This window comes from Diadema antillarum, unplaced genomic scaffold, assembly GCF_040938485.1.
Source record: "Diadema antillarum isolate AM-2024a unplaced genomic scaffold, OU_Dant_1.0 seq00000998_RagTag, whole genome shotgun sequence".
Classification (NCBI taxonomy): domain Eukaryota; kingdom Metazoa; phylum Echinodermata; class Echinoidea; order Diadematoida; family Diadematidae; genus Diadema; species Diadema antillarum.
The window spans coordinates 174034-191970 of NW_027271836.1; the positions used below are offsets into that span (position 1 = coordinate 174034).

At 36.6% G+C, this 17937-nt stretch overlaps 1 protein-coding gene across 1 annotated transcript; it reads right to left on the minus strand.

Moving 5' to 3' along the window:
• Positions 1-3958: 3958 nt before the first annotated feature.
• LOC139742346 (snaclec agkisacutacin subunit A-like) lies at positions 3959-6166 on the minus strand. Its single transcript, XM_071652925.1, has 3 exons — positions 5944-6166; positions 4809-4982; positions 3959-4161 (listed from the first exon to the last, which is right to left on the minus strand). Exons 1-3 carry the CDS (start codon positions 6164-6166, stop codon positions 3959-3961), a joined length of 600 nt encoding a protein of 199 aa, XP_071509026.1.
• Between the last annotated feature and the right edge of the window lie 11771 nt (positions 6167-17937).

The window sequence follows — 17937 nt, forward strand, 5'->3', positions numbered from 1 at the left end:
TGTGGCAGTCACCACATAGTCTACCATACTGTTGTAGTCACCACATAGTCCATCACACTATGGTATCCACCACATAGTATACCACACCGTGACAGTCACCACATAGTCTACCACACTGTGGTAGTCACCACATAGTCCATCACACTATGGTATTCACCACATAGGAGCCTAGTCTACCACACTGTGGTAGTCAGCACTTATAGTCTACCACACTAGCTGTGGTAGTCACCACATAGTTCATCACACTACGGTATCCACCACATAGTCTAACACAATGTGGCAGTCACCACAAAGTCTACCGCACTGTTGCAGTCACTACATAGTCCATCACATTACATTATGATAGTCACCACATAGTCACCAGGTGTATTAACCACATTGTTAAGCAGCGTCATCACACTGTGCAACATAGCGTTACCACATGGTCCAAAACACATTATTGAATACACTGTGAATAAAACTACAGTCTCGCACATAGTGACCACAGTGATGAAACCAAATAGTCCATTAAACTGTGGTAGTCACCACATAATCCACCACACTATGGTATTCACTACATAGTTCACCACACTATGGTATCCACCACATAGTCTACCACACTGTGGTAGTCACCACATAGTCCATCACACTATGGTATTCACCACAAGTCTACCACACTGTGTCAGTCACCACATAGTCACTACATAGTTCATCACACTATGGTATCCACCACATAGTATACCACACCGTGACAGTCACCACATAGTCTGCCACACTGTGGTAGTCACCACATAGTCCATCACACTATGGTATTCACCACATAGGAGCCTAGTCTACCACACTGTGGTAGTCACCACTTATAGTCTACCACACTAGCTGTGGTAGTCACCACATAGTTCATCACACTACGGTATCCACCACATAGTCTAACACAATGTGGCAGTCACCACAAAGGCTACCGCACTGTTGCAGTCACTACATAGTCCATCACAGTACATTATGTTAGTCACCACATAGTCACCAGGTGTATCAATATTTGTAATGCATGAAGGCACGGTTACTGACTAGATAACACTGTTATTGAATATGAAATTACCTTTTCATATTAAAATTTATGATATAGGGTATAACATATTATTATTTTATAATAGTTCAGAGATATCCCGTCATAAATACTTCGAATATAGAAGTGGTTTTTCTTTCAACCAAAACTATAGGATCCCTTTGACCTTTACATCGAGAGAAAGTCAAATAGATTTGTACCATTATCCAAATGTCTTATTTCGTGAATATATTTTCACCGTGATTGAACATTGATACATACCTATGAGGAAAACAATGAGAACAGAGAATAAATATCGATGCTTAGAACAACAAAAATTAAGGCTGTCAATTATGATAATACAGCAAAATATACACCATTGTAGACATTTATTGTATGTACATAGTTATGAGGAAGTCCACATAAATAGTTTTGCATACACATACATACACATACACATACATTGAAGTGTCACGTTATACAATTTGAGAATTAATATCCGGGTTTTTTTTTTCCATGGACTTCATTATCAGGAATATGTCCGCATCAGTTTAGATCAAGATTCACAGCCAAAAGTACGTCTGAAAATAATTATAATAATTCACTGAAAATTCCTTGAATAAGATCAACAAGGCTTGCGCTGTCATACACCATGTATTGCATGTTAGTTATGAACATGATTGTTAATCTTTCGAAATAATATGCAAGTACAGTGTGAACATATTTCAATCAAAACCTCACTTGCAAAAGGCAGGAAAAGATCAAGCCAGTTCTTTGATCGACTGCCGCTTGCAGCTTATTCGAGTAATATTTACGTACAATTGAGGGAAAGAAATATCGAAACTTTCTAAAAGCGCTCTTCTAGCTCATGTTGGCTAATAAGACGCATAATTTATCAACTTATAGTCGGGGAAAATCCATTTCCACCTTCCCAGGATGTGTACGAAATGATATCTGAATTTGATAAAAACATACTTGTCTAGGATAGGACCTACGCAAAGAACAATAACTATTTGAAACTTGAAAACACTATCCGACGGTTGGCCAGATCAAAACGATCTTTATTTTGCCAAGATACATGTTTCCTTATCAATCAATCCATGATCCAGCAACCATGACAAAGCAGGCTGCTAGAATAGAACGTCCCATCACCATTAAGTGTATCGAAGCGTACGCACAAAATCCGTGACGGTTGAAGGCTCTCGAGATTCTTCGGCTGTGTGTTTACTCACATATATATCTGAATTAGAGCTGTACACAATACACCTTCCGGGCATCACCGAATATCCGAGCTGGGCCAACCTATCCATTTTATAATATTGCCACGTTACCTTGTCTTTAATTATTTCATTATGACATCACTCTACGATAGAGCAATGTATAGATTGATATCATCAGATGATACAAGATTCACAGTGGTGGAAACAAGGAGACAGCGCCCGCTAGATGCCTCATAGAAAAATGATTGACAGTCTTCGGTAGAGAGACATCGTTGAGCACAGCGGATCCCAGAAGAACAGGTGTAGTGTGTGGTGACAGATGACGGTGAGGGCGCCGTGTTTATTTTTGTCAAGGTGAAATATTGTTGTAACTGTCTCTTAATTACTGGCGTCTCTCCTAGATAGAAAAAAAGTGCAAATAAACAAATATACGAACAAAAAAATGAGTGAAATATTCATTCGAGTGACCGAAATGGAACTGGCTAAGCAGATGAAGAAATATTATGAAGAAATGGTTGGTGAGTGTACAATGTTTGAGGAGTATTATTACGTGATGTAGATTGAAGGGATGATATAGTTTTGGTTGAGATGGAGTTTCAGGTCTATCTTTTACTCTCTCTTTTTCCATCTTTACTTTTTATTTTTGTTTATTTATTTATTCATTCATTTTGTGGGGGTGAAGCAATAAGAAACTTTTCATGTTTTCAACGGTAATAATGTTGGCGTTTTTATTGGATTTGGAATATCAATGATATAACCTACACCAAAGAATTCACAACAAAAGGTAATGTAATTATGCTTTGTTATACAGTGTATATTTTCCAAGTCATATCTAATGATTTTTGCAAAAAGTTAAAATCTTAATGCCTCATCTCAACCAAAAATGTAAATCCCTTTAAGGTTGGTTATTGAAATGTTCTTGTTGCAACAACTAAGCTGACAATGTTGTGACAACAATCTGAGAGGAGGATGATTAACAATTGCTTGAGAATTATCAGAATACTTACAAAACAACGTCAATTCAAAGTATAATTCCATATCCTATGTAAACTTCATTGAAGAGATCACTTCCTCAACTCTCTCTTAGATTTGGTTCATTAAAAAGGACTAGTACGAATGTCGTAAAATCATATTTGGGTTTGTCACCATTCTTATAGACACAGTCATTTGCTGTTAAGATGATTGCTGCTTCTTATTCATATGAAAACGGTACACTATTTCGAGAGAAGAATCACAGTTGTTTTGAAGTAATCAGAATACTTTGAAAATTCTATATTGTAAAATTTATGTAAATGATTCAATCATCAAATCTCCTGTAGACTGGTCGATGAAAATGTGGCGAAACATTAACATTGTCTTTAAGATCGGGATAAAAGCATACTCTTTTATATTTCCATGTGTTCGATGAACACTTTTTGGAAATTATGTGAGGCATCAGAGGCAATGTTTTCACACTTCATTTTGTTTTTAGGTAGGTTACTAATTATAGGACTTCATTAATAAGACTGTTTTTAATCCCTTTTTTGTAAAATTTTGATATATCATCCATTTTTTTTTTTATGAAATATGTCTTTCAATCAGTTTTTAGGGTTTGTCATAGTCAATCAAAGCCTACTTTGAACGAAATTGCACTTCGAGACGACACACGTTCACTGAATCTGGAATGTATTAGAAAGAATGCTAGCCATGGTATCATATACACAGGAACTCCAATGTGTCACTCACCTTCCGTTTCACAGATGTAGACAGAACTACTTTTACAGACGACACTGTCCCACTGGTAGGAAGAGGGCGCTATAACGAGACAGTCTGTACCCTTGGTCATAGAACCATAGTTAGTATAATTCACTGTCTGCCCGTCCATCCACTGATACTGGCCTCGGGTTGGTTGCGTCAGTCCAAGCCACACGTCACTGTATCCTGTCAAACACATTATCATCACGTGACTACTGAGGCAGAATTTTGTGTGCTATTACGGCATAAGAATTGTAAGTCATGAAAGTCCTTTGCAGCTGGCACACAGAGCATTAAACAAAGTACCACATTTGAAATTTCAATATTCCGTCACGTTACAATCAGGAAAAATAACTTTGAGCACGACGTGAAATGAGGTAATACTAATGTTTAGGATCATGGCGGCAAAAAAAAAAAAAATCTTCAACATTGAAAACATTATTAAATTCTATTCGTGAAGACTCTTTTTCTTTCACGAGAATCAGGAAATACAACGCGTAGCAGGTTCCTTGGCCAGTACAAGCACACGTAAAAATGCCTTTCCTAAACAGCAGAAATAAACTTTTAAAGACAACTTTCCTGGAAAAAAAAACACCAAAAATTTGTAATCATGAATTACATAATGAACTGAGAAAAGTTTCTAACTTTGCTCATCATGAGCTTGTAAACGGTAGCCACAATTAGAAACTAAACCAAACCGTGACCATTATTATGGCCATCAAACATGTATATTAATTGACCCGTGCGATATGATAATTTTATTTTTTGTTGTTTGAATCACTTTGATTACCTGTTTATGTGTTGTATTTTGTTGTACAATGGAGTCAGCTTACCAGCACTGTTAGCAAGCGAAATCACGTGGTCCCTCTCCCCACTCGATTCAATAAAGATAAGGAGACTGTTGTTTAATCCGTCACTATGACCACGAGCCGAGTCACGGTCTGTCGCCGTCCCGCTGGTCATGTAACATGAGTCTCCGCAAAGATCGCTAAAACCAGTTGGACATGCTGCGAGAGTCATGAAATGACACCGTCGACATAGACAACACAAAAACGTCTCAAACTGAAGCGAAGGACCCCAGCTACCTTTATTCAGAGGGACATACATGTATGGTTCCAGTAATTTTTTTTTTAATTTTTTTTTTGAAATTTGATTCTATTGTCAAGGTATTTCTTATCTCTCATTTTGCTTTCAACATTTTTTAGGTTTAGAGTATTTAGTATTCGGGTAACTAGCTTTAAAAGAAAAATCACATTGTGGAGGGAGTAGAGCTTACCAACAAATCTTGAAATTTTACAAACACTATCCCAGATAGTTTTCTGACCTCACAGTGTCAGGCCGTCGATTGCCCTGACACTGTACAGTCAAGCTAGCCTGGAAACGTTGAACTGCACTTTACTTGAATATGAAACCATTCTGAAGCAAATAAAAACAATACTAAACAATACATAATTATTATGTACTTTTAAATGAATCCCTCTAGGATTGGAACACTCATCCCCAAGCATTCCCACTGATTCCCACTGATCGGTTACTAGCCATCCCCTTACTACTTTAGTGGATATGACGCTTGTCCAGCAATTACTCCGTCGTGGGTTCGAATCACACAGTTTGTGTGTGTGTGTGTGTGTGTGTGTGTGTGTGTGTGTGTGTGTGTGTGTGTGTAATAGACCTGTATTGCTTTCTTGAGATTGATTCTTTTTGTTTTTGGATGTTTTGTTTTGTTTTGTTTTGTTTTTTGTCTAGAATGTTATTTGACATCACCCACGAAGTTACACCTGATTGTCACACAACCCAAACACAAAGTAAGTAGGCTACAAATAACTTATCTAAAACAACAATCACTCGTTGTTTTATTCAAAAACAAAACAGAGACAGTTCGAAGATCTGTATGGAATAAACGTACATCACTAACAGTATTTTGCATCTACAGTTTATAATAAAGATTACAATGGAAGTTTTTCTTACCTCCCCCTACTGCTTCAATCTCACAGAAGACATGGTAGTTCATGGTACACACCTGATCATTCCATCTCCAGTTAGCCCCACCCCTCATCCTTACACAGTCAGACCCTTCATCATGAGGCGTGGCCCCATCCCAGTCAGTAAACGTCAGGTTGGTACCATCCATCCATGTGAAGCTAAAGGCATCCACCTGAGTCAGACCGATCCAGAACTGTGTGTCTTTCATATTTTTTACTTTTGATACACCCTGCAAACTCTATGCAGAGATTTGAATTTAAATTGAATTGAATAGAATTGAATTGAATAGGTTTCATCGAACAAGGTAATACCATTACGGGCTTGAAAAGTCCCTAAACAAACGGCACTGGAAGTTCAAAACATGAATAAAAAATGATTAAAAAAAAAAAGCAGTCTCGTGGAACCTTCTGGAGCAAACATTTTTTTTTCATTTTTTTATTTCATTTTATGGCTGAAAATAACAATGCTTTCTGCAAGCTCATTTTTCCCCCTCAAACCAAAGTCAATTGCAAAGGAACATCATCATTTGCAATACTAGCAGGAAAAAACAAAAGCAAAGGAAGATGCGTCTCATCATTTTTAGATTCATTATTAGTATTGCTGTTATTACTGTTGTAATCATAATAATTCTTTTCGGACTTTCTTTTCTTCTTTTTTTCATTATCGTTACACACACATACACACACACACACACACACACATATATATATATATATATATATATATATTTTTTTTTTTTTTTTTTTTTTACGGGGGGGGGGGTGGGTTGCTATTCAACAATTCTTTTCTTGTGACCTGAGCTTCATTTTTTTTCTGTAATGAAGTTCATGACATCATGCCAATGAAAATATTGATCTCAATTTCCTGTGAAGCAATAAAGTCGCAGAATCATGTGATATACACCACTCTCTTATACTATCCAAATTGTCTCTATCTTATTTTATCATAAAGTATGTCTACCGAACTTCATCAGTGTGGGTTCATCGTGATACAGCCTCAGCACCAGTTCGGTGAAAAGAGATGAAGCGATAACAGCCTGCGATGCTTTAGGATCCAACCTCGTGTCCATAACATCAGCAGAAGAACAGGCACTATTAGCAAGTCATCTCAGCATTCGGTGAAACATTACTCAAACATATTGCTGTATAGGGCTTTAATGCCAATAACCTTTTATTTGACCTATAAGGGCTACTTAGTGATTTTAAATCCCCCCCCCATTTTTCCTTAGTTCTATTACGTCCTTGGTAGTTTTCCTGAGGAACAGAATACATCGAATCATTTATCCAAGTGTACCAAATGAAAATTGAACACTGTATATATATATATATATATATATATATATATATATATATATATATATTTCTTTTCTTTTTTTTGCCAAACGTAACGCAAAACTTGATTGATCTGTTTAGCGAACCGTTCAGGAAACAATTTCTTCAGCTAGATTTTTTGTCTATTGTCAAAAGGGAATGACAACTGAAACCACTGAACTGGCACCCTGTTGCCGAGACTTCTTACACGTTTGTCTTTTTTTTCCCCAACATACGATTTGCCTATGGTTAATATTAATAATTATAATGCACTGCACTGGGTTACGTGCATAGATATTGACTCATGTTGACTTTGATCTTCTTGTTTACCCTAGAATTGCACGGGCTTCGTGACATTACAAGGTTCAAGTCCAATCAAACTTAAAGTCCTACACCAGTTTCATAACTTACCGGCATACATCTCTTTTTTTTTACTCCAAATCATCATTTATAACTAAAAGTGTCTGTTTTTAACAGGATTTAAATCCCTCCCCATCAAAACCTCAGTGAAAGCTTCACGTCCACCATTGATTGGCGTCACTGAACCCATGTCTCGATGTATTTGTATGCAAGAGAAATTTATTTTGGAACACTGTAATGCACCTTTTGGGGGGATACACACAGAGAAATTAGGGTTCTATTAGGGTTCTTATTTTCACCCTACGAGCAAATCCAACAAAGTGGCACCTTATAGAGTTCGGGATGGATGTAGGGGTGCAAATCTGAACCCTAAAGGGAGCCAAGTCTTAAGGGTTCGAATTTGGAACCATTCCATAGTCTTTCCCGAAAGCTGACATGTGGGTGTTGAATGGTGTTTGCTTAAAATGCCACACTATTTTTGGATATTATCGTATATTTTTATTTGAAAATATAACTACACGTTGTTAAAGAGTAACAGTGTCATCAGTAATACTGTACTAAAAAAATTACTACTTGAATTAAACATTTGTTTTTTCTTCTCGCACCGGGATCAAGAATATCATTTCAATGACGTTATCATAGAGAGAAAGCAAACGAGTACAAGTACACGTATTATGCGTGCACGCGTGGACCGTTGAGCACTTGGTCAATGGCAAAGTTAAAATCGCATGCGCACGCCACGCCGTAGGTCGCGCGGTATACGTACGTGCATTCTACCGGTACTGAAGTTCCTCGTTTGGAATGGACAGACGACCGTGAGGTTGGGGTGATGAATTAATCTTTTTGATGAGCCAAACGTTGTGAGTAGATAATTGTACTGTAATTCCGTTGAAAATATTTCACAGTAATCGATGATGATATGTGTGAATTATGCTCATAGAATGCTAAGTGGTGAAAACTGATGCGAAAGAGTTGTATCGAGGTACATGTGTACTAACATGTCAGAAGTGCGATCATACCTACAGTAAAGCATAGCGAATAAGTCAATGAAAGTGCACGGTAATACGGAAAGCCTCAACCAAGGTACTAACTACGACCAACAGCCCCATACGCATAGCGTAATCACGCTATGCGTATGGGGCTGCTGGACGCAGTTACCAAGGTACGTACGTAAATAGGTGACCGGATATAGTCGCATCATCTTCGTTAATGGGAATTATTACGTTTGAGGCGAGTTGAGGCTCAGTTGGATATTGGTTTCTGTGAAGTTGACAGAAAGAACGATGTAGGCATGTATGATGTGCCTAATGAAGAAAAATAGTGTTCCTGGTTCATTTAGGAAAATTTAAGACATGTATGAAGACTGAAGTCAGAAAATTTAGGTTGGCCTTAACTCCTTGTTGTCTATCAATGAAACTAGAATATGTGTTAAAAATTAGCAATGCCATAGTCACAGAGCATAAGCAATGATACACGATATGTGAATTTAGATAATATCCACTGGAGAAGTTGCATGTGCTAGACATGACATAAAATAAGTCACACAAACAAGGTATGTAATGCAAACGGTAAATCACTTCAGAAGTACAACCACTTGATCCCATACTTTAGCAGGTAGATACATGTATTCCAATATTGATTGTATGTTGAACTTTGTTTTATTCAATTACAGGTTGAACCTTGCTGATCCATGCTGATGCATGGTGTAACTGTTAGCTTGGTCTCATACTGGGCCAAAGGGACCTGTGTTTGATTGATTATTTATCATCAAGTACACTATGCATCAAGTTCAATAATGGTCTTCAGGATGAGTGATGCAGGTCAACCTCGAGAGACTGGTGAGCCATATAGGATGCCAGAGCTGGAGATGGAAGATGTTCAGGATGTCAATCCTGGTTCCTCGTTGAGTCAGTGTGGAAGCCATGCCAGTTCTTCTGAGAGTGATGGCCTGAAGGGCATACTATTTGGCAGCTGAAGCAGCTGCTATAGAAACGCATCAAAAACTAGAGCTCGAGGAGTTTCGACTTATGCAGCGTAAGATGAGATTAGCTATGAAGACCAAGCTGCAGGTTGCTGAAGGAGAGGAGCAGATATACCTTGACTACGAGAACAAGAAGTTGGGAGTCGGCTTTCCTGTGAAAGCAGAGGATGAAACCTTGCTGTACCCAACTGAATGCGCCAACCAACCAGTACACACGAGCACACCGATTTCCCTGACTAGAGAAGTAGCAAAAAAGTTATTTTCAAATTTTCTTTGACTTTTAGCAGATATAGTCCAAAAGCCAATAAGATCATCAGCATTATGTAGTATCCCTGAACCAGGTTTGATGAAAGCCCATCAATTTTTCCGTAGATACATCCGTACAGACCGGGAGACAGACAGGCAACCTGAAAACATATGCCTCCGGCACCATTCAGGGCGGAGGCATAATAATGAGACTCCTATAATATGTCATGTATGTTTAAACCATATAGAATTTGAGACGGGTCACATTGAATCTCCCCCCCCCCCCATTAGAATTGCTAAACACCACGGCTTTAGAAACATCTTTCCATTTTAATCCAGAAAGTAATCAACTCCCTGTTTTTAGCCGAGGGTGAGCATGAAGCCACTCCATGAAATGAAGATTAGCATTTTTTCTTTTGCAAAATATATGTGAAAATGTTTAATTTCATAGATAATGATAACTAATTATTCTGTCTTTTAAACTGTTGTCAGGTTATTCCCTTTCTTAGAATGCACTGGCCTTGAATATTTACAAGAATAATCTAAAGAAATATATAATAGAAAAATACAAGAGAACGAACTTGCAAATTGCAATTTTAAACACAACCTAAAGAGAACTTGACTTCTATTCACTTTTATCTTCTTCTTTTCTTTTCTTTTTTTTTTGGGGGGGGGAGGGAGGGTGGATTATGGATGAAAATATGAATCTGCTAATGAATATAAAATACTCAAAGTATGCTTTCCATTATGTTTCATACTACATGGGGTTAGTTTGTATTGTTCATATTTTAGATATTTCTTCACCATCGATAGCCTCAGTGCTTCAACAACACATGCACACTTTGAATTGATTGTTAAGTAGGGAACAAAAAAAAAAATAAGTCGCCTGCTGTTTTTTGTAGTAGACAGCCACACAATGTATGTCAATTTTGGGCAATCTCTGGCAATGCAATGTCATAAGTGGAGTAGCTTTGTGACACTTGACAAAAGCATGATTTTCTCAAAAACCCTTTATGTATAATATAAGGATTGAAAAAATAGAGTTTGTTCCAAAACCTGAGAAAACTCAACATATCATATCTACTTTTTTGCATATAAAAGAACACTGGACTTCACTCTTTAAGAAGGCAGAAACTATTATCTTTGCCCTTACATACGTCAGTGACTTGTTGAGGAAATGTGCATGTTTTTCCTAAAAGAAAAAAAAAAGTGAAATTCTCTTTAGGTTTTCCTTGAATTGTTCTACGCATGCGACTGCACAAATGATTTAAAGATTATTAACCTTTGAACTGAATGTCCGCTTTTCAATTTTTTTACTGATGTGTTCTAATAGTATAAGCCAGTTCGGGGTACCAGTTTGAGCATGTGCGAAAAAAGGTTATTTGTACCGAGAGGTTTTTTAATTTCACTGAGATAAGCATCTGTAATGCTAGGACTATTCATGGAATCCTTATAAATGGTGCCTGCCAGTACATCCACTTGACAGCAAGCCTGGTATTTGGCAATGTTAACACACAAAAAAAAAAGTTTGTTAACATATTCAAAACAGCACTTGATAAAATAGATGATTCCCTAAGTGTTGATTGACGAACCATACTGGTCACTTCATCTACACTGGTTAGGTTCATTCTTTGTTTGAATATGAGTTCCATAAATGGCTATGGTGGGCAAGCTGCTGCATTATGTCACTTTGAATTGAGAGAAGTGCCTAACCAACTGAGAAAAATGAAAGGTCATTTGTACCTATGTGCACATGAGCTATCTCCGGACTGGCTTATTGCAGCGCATTCACTCAATCCACATGTAGGTCTATATGAAGGTGGACTTGCCCTCTAACTCTGATTATCATTTTAAGCTTTCTTTAAGTAGGTTGTATAAAGTGCTGATATATTTGTGTAAGGTTTGGTGAAAATTAAGTGTTAAAATGATTGGAAGAGTTGAGAGACTGTAACATCAACACTTGAGGTATTTCTCATGCATGATCACAAATCTCTGTAAAATATTGATGGTACAAATGTAATAGTAATAATGATAATAATGATGATAGTAATAATAATAGTAATAATGATGATAATAGTAATAATAATATATTTTGCTCCTGATCATTATGTTTGTGATGGTGCCAACACCAATACCTGCTTTATGAATGTGAAAAATCGACTGCTCTTTTCAATATTTTGAATGTTGGGGCTAAACTGCATACATTGTGTAATTATATTTATGGTCTACTGAGTACAATGTGCTTCTTGTTTCAATCGCTTGAATGTATCAAAAAATTTGTTTTTAAACTTGTCTCACAAGACATATTCCTTCCTCTTTATGTCCAGTTTGTAATACCACTGATTGGTTGACCTTATTTTCCCTTTTTGAGGTAACATTTTCTGTGGAATTGTTAATGTTAATTTGATGCAATGAAAAGTGTTTTCAGATGTGCTATTCTGCCGAAGATTTATAACTGGGACATATCTTTAGCTGTGTGCATAAAAATGTAACCAAATTTAGATGTGCATTCTTCATTTTTTTATTCTTTTTTTTCACCTTTCTTATCATTGGTGTAATTATATATGAAAAACAAAATGTGAAGTATACTAATTGTATAATGGGGCACATTCGCAAGCTCTCAAGCTTGGAATTGGATGGAATATGTCAGTACATGTAGTGAGTTTCAAATATACATGACAGAACTTTGCCATACCCTTCATTGTTTTGGCAATAACTTGTGTACCAGAAATCAGAGTTGACATATCGCTGTTAATGTCTAAGAGCGTCATAAAGGTGCTTTTGATTACCGTAAGATGTATCGGTAAATTCAAGGTGCATATCTGTGATCCATTCTAGAGGTAGAAGGACAATGTGAAAGATATTTGTCACATAGTTTACTATTACTCTGCGCGAGCTTCAGGGATTTTTTAAATAAAAAGAATTAGTGCTTTTTTTCAATGTGGTAACTTCCTTTAAAAGAAGAAAAAGTAATCATGTGATGGAAAGAACGAATATTTTTTTTTTCTTATTCAATGTACTGACCAAATTTCATACATTGCCCTTTTTTATGACAAAATATGCATCTCGTATTAGAATTTGTAGAAATACAATGTATATTTCATGTTCACTTTAAAGTAAACCATGAAAAAGAAAATCGCTGTTAACTTGTCCCTCTTCCATGAGACATATATTAAAATGTTAATAATTTATATGTAAGTATGCACTGTATTCATCATGTTTATGTTCTATTTGTTGTTGAATTGAAGTCTCTGACTTCAGTTTTCGAAAGATTGTGGATTTAATTGACTGAGAAACTGTGTGTTAGTAAATCTACTGTATGCATGCTATTTTGCTTCATGTCTGGAGTGTTACCTTAGGTAATTGTGAAGTCAGTGAAGGAATCCAGTAGACCTTAGGTAATTGTTTGTGAAGTCAGTGAAGGCATCCAGTATATAATTATTTTGGTTTTAACAAAAAGGTTATAATTTTCACCATATGGGGTGCAGATAGGTAACCCTATTCGATATAGAGACGTGTGCAAATTGTATTGCATCCTATATTGCGGTGACTTTATCACCCCATAGGGTGCAAAATTACAACAATAACAATATGAACCATAATGCGTGCAGGTATGAGGTGCTGAAGGGGAACCCTGTATAGAGGTCTATATTTGCACCTTTTAGGGTGTTGAATATAGGGTGCTAAATAAGAACCCCCCAAAATAGAACCCTAAATGGAGCCGCTGGTGTTACAACGATATGAACCAGAAAGGGTGCAAATTTGCACCTGAATTTTTGTTCACCCTATGGGGTGCAGAAAGGGAACCCAATGGAGGGGTGCAAATATGCACCATATATGGTGTTAAATATAGGGTGCTAAATAAGCACCCCAAAAAATAGAACCCTAAATGGAGCCGCTGGTGTTACAACGATATGAACCCTATTGGGTGCAGAAAGGGAACCCAATGGAGGGGTGCAAATATGCACCATATATGGTGTTAAATATAGGGTGCTAAATAAGCACCCCCCAAAATAGAACCCTAAATGGAGCCGCTGGTGTTACAACGATATGCACCCTCTAGGGTGCAAATTAGAACCGTAATTTCTCTGTGTGTAGGTGATGTGTTCATATCATTCATATATTACAAAGAGTAACGATTCTACCCTAACAACTACGAACTTTTTCATGAAACATATCAAAGAAACCCAAAAGTAACATCGTATCTCACTGTTCTTTGTTTGTCAAGTAAAATACAAAAATCTAAGTTGCCCTTTATGTAAAATGATGCAAACTAATTTCATAGTTTAATGGCATTCAATTCAATTCCTGCTAATAATGAAAAAAAAAGAAGAAAAAGAAAAAATGGGCCTGTAACAGAAAGCCTCGCCATTATTTAAAACATGCTTGGATACTTAAATAGAGTAAATATTGGTGTTCCCGGTTAATACTTTTGTCATTTAAGTTCCTATATTCAGGGCGTTTGATTTCACACATTCCATGCTCGCAGCAATAACTCAGCAATGAAATTCAAAACCCAGTCATTCAAATTCTCTATTGGAGCATTAAAATTCATTAGAGGAACATGAATTTTAGCAAGTAGCATCAAATTGAAAATCAAATAGATATACAACCATGTTCCAAGTAACTGCATTTAATCTTAAGTCTTTATGTACCACGTTCACACGTCCGACTCAGTCGACGGCGTGCCAACTTTGCATAACATTATTCTGCTCAACAAACAAAGCCGCCAAAACCGATCGATAAATCGCTAATCACTGCTTATCCCGCGGCACAAGGAAAGCGTTTCCCATGCTTTTGTTCCTCTCATACACGGCTTGCATTCCATGCGGTCATTGACTACCAAGCTGTATTCCCAACTAGATTTGCTCGTACATTCTAAGTTACTGTCACGGTTTTATGTGCAAAAGTCATGCCTTTACAGTTATGTAGCTAGTGGTCATTCAAAAGAAAAATTGAGAATAGATTCGTCATACATTTTATATCGAAACAAAGCTTGGGCATTCCTCAGTAAGTTTGGCTGTTATTAAGACAATCTTAACAGAAATTTGTAGAAGTTATACAAATTGGAATAACAGAATACTTTCTCAAAGCATTACTATTTTCCTGTCTCAGAATAATGTGGCACACAGGGGGTTTCCACCGTGGTACATAATGAGTTAAAGGAAACCTGATTTACTAAGTTTGAGGCTGTGTGTGTTTGTCCTTTCATTTGGCTTTGAATATATTCACATTTACGATGGATATTATTCATTTCGAAGTAGAGGTCCATCTGTTCGTTGACAATAAATATTTAACTCGCACTGTATGAAGCTTGATCGCCCTAAAAAAAAATCAAATTTAGCCTTCCAAGCAACCCCATTACTTAACTGTCGCGTGAATTGGAATGCACTAGTACGAAATGTAATGCTTGCATTTGGAATTTGAAAACCCAAAACGAATTCGATTTGACAAAAACAAAATAGAACACCCATAAATGAAATTGATTGCTCGGATTCTGAATCGGAATGCTCAAATAATTTCACGTGCGTGCGTTCTGTGATTTGAAAGCATATTAATGAAATGGAATAACAATGGTATGAAATTGACAATATATATATATATATATATATATATATATATATATATGTATATATATATATATAAATGTTTCCCAAGGCAAATCGCACTTCTTTCAGTCCATTTGATAGAAGATTAATTGAATTTATCGAACACCCTTGTTATCGCTCAGTCCGTCCTTCAAAATTGCAACTTGTTCAGTTTAGCATTCGACCAATGAAATTTGCATACGTGGCTTTCGAATCCGTAAAAATTACATTCAAATTAGCCGGTGCATTCACGTTCGTCATCACTCCCGAAAAGGATTTTTGAGTCATTCAATTTCGCAAATGGTCAGTCAAATGCAGAATATTTTCATTTAGATTTACGTCATGTTATGTCAACGTGCATTTCTATGTGAATTGCTTCATCCACATAGGCTACAGCTAAGCAGTGATGAAATTACATTTTTTTTTTACCCTATATAACTCTAGTCTGTTGTTCTGTAATGCCTCTTTCTTTCATGTACATGTCAATATAGGCTTTAATATACCAGCACTACAGATTAACTTCATCTTCATGACAGGCAAGTAAGATACAGACATATATCTGAAGAAAACAGAGAAAGAGTTATAGAAACATTTGAGGATTATAAACTTGACTTCCGTGAATTGGCCGACACATCCGGAACAAAGCTATCAACGGCCAGTATAAGTTGAGGCCACATACATCTTCGGGGAGACTCAATAAGCATAGAGAAAGAAAAAAATATTGCCAAAATCTCTAAGATTAATACAAATGTATGAAATTCAATGATGTTAAAAAATATGATGAAAGAAAATAAAGAAAGAAGCAACGCATAAGAGATGTGCTAATTTGACTGCAGAAGATGAATTCGAAGGAACGAGCCCAGCATAAACGTGATCACGTGACCTTATCATTCTGAACTGAATGAACGAATAACGAAATGGTGCTTATCTTACGAATTTCAGTTGAACAAAAACATAATTAGAATGTGGTTGAATGTAATTCGAATGGTCCAAAATTAATCTAAATAGAGATTTGAATGCAGCAATAAAGAATTGGACTGACAAAAGTGCGAAATTGGCCGAAAACCCCCTATAATACAGTCTTGAGAGAAATAAAAAGACAGAAACTGAAATGCATAGACAAGAACAGAGATGGATGGATACATAGACAGACACGTCCATATGAACATTGACACATGCGTGACTACATAATATTATTATTAAAAATTGCGTTGAATGATACAAACTCGCAGAGCTGAAAAAGAGGACTGGACAATGGAAAACTTCCAGCTGACCTAATATCCAAATGATCTCATACTCATTTAATCGCGTACAATGTTATCATAATTTTGAGTTCAATTTTCTTATATAAACTGGTCATTGTTAGGCAATTTGAATTTCATCATTACTATTATGATTATTATGATCATAACAGCATGAAATCAAGGCGAGTTCGTGGGAAATGGTGAGATTAGTGCGTACTAACGTGTGTTTCATGCGGAGTGAAGTAATTTAAAAATCCGGTATATTGCAAGTGATATGATTTTCAAAATAAATTTGAGTATATACTCGAATCGACTGCTTTACTCATCTTAATAACTTCTTCAGGCTGTAGGCACTCCATTTGCATAGGGGGTATTGTCCTATGAAATATCATAATAAATTACATTGGCCTTTGAAAATTCATGCAATGACATAATATCAGATTGGCCTTTCGTCAACACGGTTTCAAGTCACAGTATGTCGTTGCTTGCACTGCTCAAGATCATTATCATACACCAGTCGTGAGTAAATACAAAATGTACTGTACCCCTCATTAAACTTTGAACTGCGTCTACTACGAAAATACAATAACTTCGCCAACGGTTTGCCAGGTGTACACGACATGATCTACGATAAGAGGGATAGAATGATACATTAGCAGGCAAACGGGTGATTCTCAGGTAGGAACGCCACACCAATGCCGCTCTACTTAATAGATTCTACAAATAAGAACCCCATTGGTATCACATTGATCGACTGGACATTATTAGATTGATCGACTTCCTTCCCCTATTTTCAGGAATGAAATGATAAAAAAAAGGATTACACAGGTTTTCCTGAGATAAGGATTGAGACGTGTCCTCGCTTTGATTACCATCAACTCTCAAAGTCTTGACTACCTGCCTGTGATGGATAGAAAATTCAGTCTCGTTCTGCTCTTGACAATGGCTGCTTCTATGTGCGGCTTAGCTGCAGAAGGTAAGTGCATTTCTGCACTTGTGTTTACATTGCTAGATGATACAAACTCAAGTAAGTCACTAAAAAGTGCGTATATTTGACTGTGCAGAACGAAACCATGCAGCAAAACAGTCCACGCACTAATTTGTGTGAAGACTGAAACATCGATGAAATGGGTCAACCTACACAATGTAGACAATCATGAGATTTTTTTCTTTTCATATTTTATGAAAGAGTAAGTCTTCTTATTACATTATCCTTGTTTCGATCATAAAACAAATAAATTCGTTTTTTT